The sequence below is a fragment of the Saccopteryx leptura genome, chromosome 6 (genome assembly GCF_036850995.1).
Source record: "Saccopteryx leptura isolate mSacLep1 chromosome 6, mSacLep1_pri_phased_curated, whole genome shotgun sequence".
NCBI lineage: Eukaryota > Metazoa > Chordata > Mammalia > Chiroptera > Emballonuridae > Saccopteryx > Saccopteryx leptura.
The window spans coordinates 24,002,323-24,010,103 of NC_089508.1; the positions used below are offsets into that span (position 1 = coordinate 24,002,323).

The 7,781-nt window shown below is 39.0% G+C and overlaps 1 protein-coding gene across 1 annotated transcript; it reads left to right on the plus strand.

Moving 5' to 3' along the window:
• Positions 1–866: 866 nt before the first annotated feature.
• On the plus strand, positions 867–1,612 carry LOC136376966 (mitochondrial import inner membrane translocase subunit TIM14-like). Its single transcript, XM_066343525.1, has 2 exons — positions 867–920; positions 1,403–1,612. Exons 1-2 carry the CDS (start codon positions 867–869, stop codon positions 1,610–1,612), a joined length of 264 nt encoding a protein of 87 aa, XP_066199622.1.
• Positions 1,613–7,781: the final 6,169 nt, after the last annotated feature.

Genomic DNA, 7,781 nt, shown 5'->3' on the forward strand with positions numbered 1-7,781 from the left:
GTCAAAGGCAGGTCAATAAATCAAAGAAGAGACAGAAGCTGCTGCTGCTGCCTCTGAGCCCTTTCCCATGCTGTTCCATCTGTTTACACAGCTCCCCCATTCCACCCACCACCCAAACCTCTGACACTGTCCTTCTGGGCCTCACCAACTAATGGCACATGATCGTGGTCAGGAAGCATCCTCCTGACGCCCCAGACTGGGCTGAATACCTCTCCCTGGTACTTCCAAAGCATCTTGGGCTTGCATCCAGCATGGCACTTAGCACACTCTGAGGTTATCTTTCTATATTAGGGTCCTGCAAACTCAAATGCCTACAGAAACCAAGAAGATAATAAAACAAGTAAAGCAGATCAAATATGAGAATAATCCTGGTTTTTAAACTAAAAATGTCATCCATTCTTGACCTATCTTTTGTTTTCTTAGGAGAGCATCATAGCATTTTATTTCTACCATAAGAAAAACAGTGCAAATGAAACAATGAATGGCCACCAGTGCCCCCAGCTGAGGAGTGGTGGAGACTGTGGTCCCATTCCCACATGGCAAACTACATTCCCTGAGAATGTAGACCAAGTGTTACCAGCTGTGCTGGTTTTTCTAAAGAAGCTGAAAGTCCAGATTTTTATTAACAAAATCTTTCAATCTCCCAACATTTAAATGTCTGCAACTAGGTCTGGATGTTTTGTCCCTGCTCATCACGGCCACATTGGTAGAAGTGAGGTGGTGACTGCGGTCTCTGGGCTAGCTGGGCTGACCTGCGCTCTCCGCAGAAACGGGGGAGCCAAGGCTGAGCTGTGGCCAGCACAGTGGTTGCAGCTGGACGAACCATTGCCGCTGCAGGATTTGCAAGCTGTTATGTTTTACAAGCCATGAAGCATCTGGAGCCTCAAGTCAAACAAGTTTTTCAAAGTCTACCAAAATCTGTAAGCCTTAGCAAACATTTTTGCTAATTCTTTGCTGCCCTTGCATGAAGTCTAGAACTCTACCTAAAGAGGGCCTTCTGGCCCTGGCCAGTTGGCTCAGTGGTGGAGCGTCGGCCTGGCGTGCGGAGGTCCCAGGTTTGATTCCCGGCCAGGGCACACAGGAGAGGCGCCCATCTGCTTCTCCACCCCTCCCCCTCTCCTTCCTCTCTGTCTCTCTCTTCCCCTCCCGCAGCCGAGGCTCCATTGGAGCAAGGGATGGCCCGGGCGCTGTGGATGGCTCCTTGGCCTCTGCCTCAGGCGCTAGAGTGGCTCTGGTCGCAACAGAGCGATGCCCCAGATGGGCAGAGCATCGCCCCCTGTTGGGCAGAGCATCGCCCCCTGGTGGGCGTGCCGGGTGGATCCCGGTCGGGCGCATGCGGGAGTCTCTCTGACTGCCTCCCCGTTTCCAGCTTCAGAAAAATACAAAAAAAAAAAAAAAAAAGAGGGCCTTCTGTGGTGGCTATTCCAGAGGTGACTATCACAAAATGATGAAATGGGAAGCAGCTCTGATGCTAGCTTTAAGTCCTACTGCCAATACAGGAAGGATAAGAGATGCTCATGGACAAATTACACTTTTAAATCACCCAGACCAGGGAGCTTCTCTTTATATAGCGGCCAAAATCAATGAAGCTAAAGAGTTCCTAGAAGGTTAAGCTAAAGAATGAAACAACTGTATGATGCATTTTAAGTTCTTATAAGTATATATATATATATGAGTACCAGCTTTTTATAATAAAATGTTCTGAAGCTACACATTTTATAAATGATTTAGCACAAACTAAATCACAGCCTTGGCATCCAGTTTCTTGTTTAAATTGGAAAATTTTAAATCGGATTACAGAATACTTCCAGATTAGTGCTCAATAATTATGGATAAATAACATATCATTTGAATAGAAATATCATGCTTTACTCGTTTAGCAAATAATTTGATACTTACTTCAAGGCAAAGTGGACATGGCAGTCCCCGATCTCAAGGAACCCCAGTCTAATGGGAGAACAATAAACTGGTAATTCAAACACAATGTCATCAATTATGAAGTAAATAAAGACATGTCTGCAACTAATTCAAAAATTGTAAAGCATGTGTGGAAGGAACAGAACACTTCCAAAGGCCAGATTCAGCCCACAAAGCCCAGATCTACCAACCCCCCGGCTTTAGGCTACTAGATGTGCAGTGTGCGACTCTGAGTCCACCCAAATTAGCACAGGATCTGGTACAGAAAAAGCACTTGAGAGATTTTTTATGTATTTTTGAAGAATAACAGCTGATATTTATTTAGCACTCACTGTGAACCAAGCACTTAAAGCACCTTGCCTAGAAGCCAGGGCGGCAGTTCTGTCTGACTGCAGAGTTCTTAGAAAGAAAGAATATCCCACTTGGAAGCCAGTAGGAAACTGTAGTTAAGCTCCTATTCTTGCCTGACCAGGCGGTAGTACAGTGGATAGAGCATTGGACTGGGATCCGGAGGTGCCAAGTTGGAAACGTGAGGTCCACTGGCTTGAGCACAGGCTCACCAGCTTGAGTGTGGGGTTGCTGGCTTGAGCCCAAAGGTCACTGGCTTGAAGCCCAAGGTTGCTGGCTCGAGCCCAAGATCATTGGCTTGAGCAAGGGGTCACTTGTTCTGCTGTAGCACCCCCCATCAAAGCACATATGAGAAAGCAATAAATGAACAACTAAGATGCCACAATGAAGAATTGATGTTTCTCATCTCTCTCCCTTCCTGTTTGTCTGTCCCTCTCTCTGACTCTGTCTCTGTCAAAAAAAAAAAAATCTTATTACTTGGGTTTCAGTTTCCAATCAGTTATTTTCTATTTGTCATCTTGGAAAATTATATAATATCTCTAAGCCTCCATATTTCAATCTGTAAAATGGGATTAATAAGAATTAATTACTCATAGGGCTGGTGTAAGTGTGACATGAGATAAACAAGCACAGAGGAGCTCATCAACAAACAGTAACTATTCTTATTGTCCCAGTATCTTCCCCCTTAGGGTTATTAAATCAGAGCCATCCACACCCACTGTAGCTTCTTACTCCACAAATAGGCATGCTCTGGTGGATATCTTGTTATTACAAAAAAGACAAGGGAGTCATGTAAGAAGTCACTTCAAGTATCAGATGGCTGCCATCTGAGCCAGTAGCACACTTGATAAGAGTGAAAATGATCAAAACAAATGACAGTGCACAAGGCAAGGGGCATTTGTTCCCCTGCCAGGCTGTTCAATAGAAAAAGGGATAGTTATCTTGGGTCTAAAGCTTCATCCCTACTGGAGCCTTATGTTTTAAATCCCCTTAAGGTTAGAACCCAGTTTCAAAAAGAATAATTAAATCTGCAAAGAAATAGGGTCAGCAGGTCTCAGAGTGCTTTTTAAACAGGAAGTGTCAGGGCTGGAGGAGGAAAGTAGCTGACCTCAAAGCTGCTTTCATAGCAGCAACCCGAAGAATTCCTCAGTCTCAGGAGGAGGATACAGAAACACATATCACCGAATACAAGCTGACCATAACTTTATGTCGTTACAATAAAAAAATTCATTCTACTCATAGGCACATTTCAGAACATTTTTGGCTTGCTTAATAAAAATTATTATTATATTTAGTAATCATATCAAAACAGAGATTGCATTCATGATAACAAAGAAATGAAATACCTAAGAATCAATATCCTGAGAAATGTGTACAATCTATTTAAAGAAAGCTTTAAAATCTTATTGAAAGATACGAAAGATTTTAATAAGTCAAAACCTAAACAGTGTTCCTGAGACATAGAATTGTAAAGATATCAGCTTTCTCTCTAAGTTAATTTATGATCAAGTCAATGACAATCAATATTTCTACAGGCTTTTTAAAAAGAACTCAACAAAATAACTCTAAAGCTCATTTGGGAAAAAAATGAAGGGATCCTTGATCATACTTTTTATCACTTATTTATTCACTTAATAAATTTTGCATTTTACTTGAGTTTGCTTTTATAGCTTTATTGAGATGTATTTCACACTCCATAAAATGCACCTTTTTTAAAGTATTCAGATCAATGGATTTTAGTATATCTGCAGAGTTGTGCCACCATCAACACCATATAATTTTTCAACACTCCAAAAAAAAACCCTGTACCCACTAACAGTCACTCACCTTTCCCATCCCCCCACCCTCATCCCATCCAGTGGCAGGTAACTATTAATCTACTTCTTGTCTCTATGGATTTGTCTATTCTGAAAATTTTACTTAAAGAGAATTATACAATATCTGTTTTTTTGCAACCAGCTCCTTTCACTTAGCTTAATGTTTTCAAGGTTTCTGTAGTAAAGAATTCAATCTTCCCCAAACAGAGATCTGGCCTTTGTCCTCAGCTTCTGGGAAGTAATCACTAAGCTCCTGAAATGTCATGCCTAATAAGTGTCTTTGTTTGCCTTGGAGCCTTGGGGCACCAGATAGTCTTAAAAATATGACTTAGGATGGCAACTGGCCACATCAAATAGTTTTAGGGTGGAAGCTGGCCAGAAAGACCAGCAATGTGATTTAGCTTGGGGGCTATAGGTCAGTAGATGTCTGGAGGGGCTGGAGACTCAGATCAGCCACATGGGCAGTCATGTCTACTTGATGGAAATTCAATAAAACTATGGACACTGAGGCTCAGATGAACATTTGTGTACAAGTACTTGTGCATAAGTTCATGTTTCCATTCTCTTAGGTATATATACTGATATATATGTATACATGTATATATATTTATATATATACATGTATATATTTATATATGTGTGTGTATGTATACACACACACACACACACACACACACATGAGTAGAATTACCAGGTCATATGGTAACTCTACATTTAACTTTTTTTTTTTTTAAGATTTTATTTATTTATTATAGAGAGGGGAGGGTGGGGAGGAGCAGGAAGCATCAACTCCCATATGTGCCTTGACCAGGCAAGCCCAGGGTTTCGAACCGGCAACCTCAGCGTTTCCAGGTTGATGCTTTATCCACTGCGCCACCACAGGTCAGGCTACATTTAACTTTTTGAGGAACTGCCAAACTGTTTTTCCAAAGTGGCTATATATACCATTTTACAATACCACCAGCAATGTATGAGGCTTCCAATTTCTCCACATCCTCATCAATATTCATTATTGTCTGTCTTTTTATTTTAGCTATTGTAGTGACTATAAATTGGTATCTTATTGTAGTTTTATTTGCATTTCTCTGATTGCTAATAATGTTGAGCAACTTTTCATGTGATTATTAGCTATATATCTTCTTTGAAGAAACATCTATTCAGATTCTTCATCATTCTTTTAATTGGATTATTTCTCTTTTTCTAGTTAAATTGGTTTTTTTATATATATTCTGGCTGTAAGTTCCTTATAAGATATGATTTGCAAATGCTGTCTCCCATTCTGTAGGATATCTTTTCATTTTCTTGATAGTGTCTTTTGAAGCACAAAATGTTTTAATATTTATAAAGTCCAATTTTATTTAATTATTTTAACAGCTCATGCTTTTGATGTCATACCTAAAAATCCTTTGCCAAATCCAAGATCATAAAGATTTACCTCTATGTTTTCTAAAAGTTTTATTCTTCTAAGACTTACAGTTAGGTCATTGATCTATTTTTGGTTAATACTTATATAAATATATGGTGTACAAAAAAAATTCAACTTCATTCTTTTGCATGTGGATATTCAGTTTTCCAGCACAATTTGTTGAAATGATTATTCTTTTCCCATTGAATGTGTAAGGCCAGAGCCATGGCCACCATCACAGCCACCTGGCCCATGCAGGTTTGGGGGGGGGGGTTGTTTTGTTTTATTTTTTATTGATTTTAATTTATTGTGTTTACATAGATTCTAGTGTTGCCTTGAATGCATCCCCCCTTCCCTGTATTCCCCTCAACATCTTTCTTGTCCCCCTCCTTACAGTGCCCTCCCCTCTTCCCTTCAGGTTTATCCCATCCTATCATCCCCTTTCCCTCTGTTCTGTTTTCCTCCGGTCCCTTTGATCTCTCCTCTGTCTCAATTCTGTTCCTCAGATCACATTGTTCATTGGATTCCTGAAATGAGTGAAGTCATATGATATTTTTCTTTTTCTGCCTGGCTTATTTTACTTAACATAATATGTATAGTTTCCAGGTCCATCCATGTTGTTGCAAAAGGTAAGATTTCCTTCATTTTCATGGCCCCATAGTATTCCATTGTATATATGTACCACTTCTTTTTAATCCACTCGTCCACTGACGGACACTTGGGCTGTTTCCAGATCTTCGCTATTGTTAACAATGCTGTGATAAACATGGGGGTGCATTTCGCCTTTTGAAATAGTACTATGGTATTCTTGGGGTATATTCCTAAAAGTGGTATAGCTGGGTCAAAAGGCAGTTCGATTTTTAATTTTTTGAGAAATCTCCATACTGTTTTCCACAGTAGCTGCACCAGTCTGCATTCCCACCAGCAGTGCAGGAGGGTTCCCATTTCTCCACATCCTCACCAGCACTTATTCTGTATTGTTTTGTTGATGAGCACTGTTCTGAGTGGTGTGAGGTGATATCTCATTGTGGTTTTAATTTGCATTTCTCTAATGATTAGTAATATTGAGTATTTTTTCATATGCCTATTGGCCATCTGTATATCCTCTTTGGAGAACTGTCTATTCATTTCTTTTGCCCATTTTTTGTCTTCCTGATATTAAGTTTTACAAGTTCTTTATAAATTTTGGTTATTAACCCCTTATCAGATATATTGTCGAATATGTTCTCCCATTGTATAGTTTGTCTTTTTATTCTGTTCTTATTGTCTTTAGCTGTGCAAAAGCTTTTTAGTTTAATATACTCCCATTTGTTTATCCTGTCTTTTATTTCACTTGCTTGTGGAGATAAGTCAGCAAATATATTGCTGTGAGAGATGTCGGAGAGCTTACTGCCTATGTTTTCTTCTATGATGCTAATGGTTTTATGGCTTACATTTAAGTCTTTTATCCATTTTGAGTTTATTTTTGTGAATGGTATAAGTCGGTAGTCTACTTTCATTTTTTTGCAGATAGCTGTCCAATTTTCCCAACACCACTTGTTAAAGAGGCTGTCTTTACTCCATTGTATGTTCTTACCTCCTTTGTCAAAATATCAGTTGTCCATAAAGGCGTGGGTTTATTTCTGGGTTCTCTGTTCTGTTCCATTGATCTATATGCCTGATCTTATGCCAATTCCAAGCTGTTTTGTGTACAATGGCCTTGTAGTATAACTTGATATCAGGAACTGTGAAACATCCCACTTTATTCTCCCTTTTCAAGATTGTTAAGGCTATTCGTGTTAATTTTTGGTTCTATATACATTTTTGGAATATGTGTTCTATATCTTTGAAGTATGTCATTGGTATTTTAATTAGTATTGCATTGAATTTATAAATTGCTTTGGGTAATATAGACATTTTAATAATGTTTACTCTTCCTAACCATGAGCACAGTATATGTTTCCACTTGTTTGCATCTTCCTTAATTTCCTTTATCAATGTTTTATAGTTTTCCAACTACAAGTTTTCAATCTCCTTGGCTAAATTTACTCCTAGATACTTTATTTTTTTGGTTGCAATAGTGAAGGGAATTGTTTCCTCAGTTTCTCTTTCTGACAGTTCATTGTTGGTGTATAAAAATGCCTCTGATTTCTGAGTATTAATTTTATATCCTGCCACCTTGCTGAATTCATTTACCAGGTTCAGTAGTTTTTGACTGAGACTTTAGGGCTTTCTATATACAATATCATATCATCTGCAAATAATGACAGTTTTACTTCTTCTTTTCCAATTTGGATGCCTCTTATTTCTTCTTT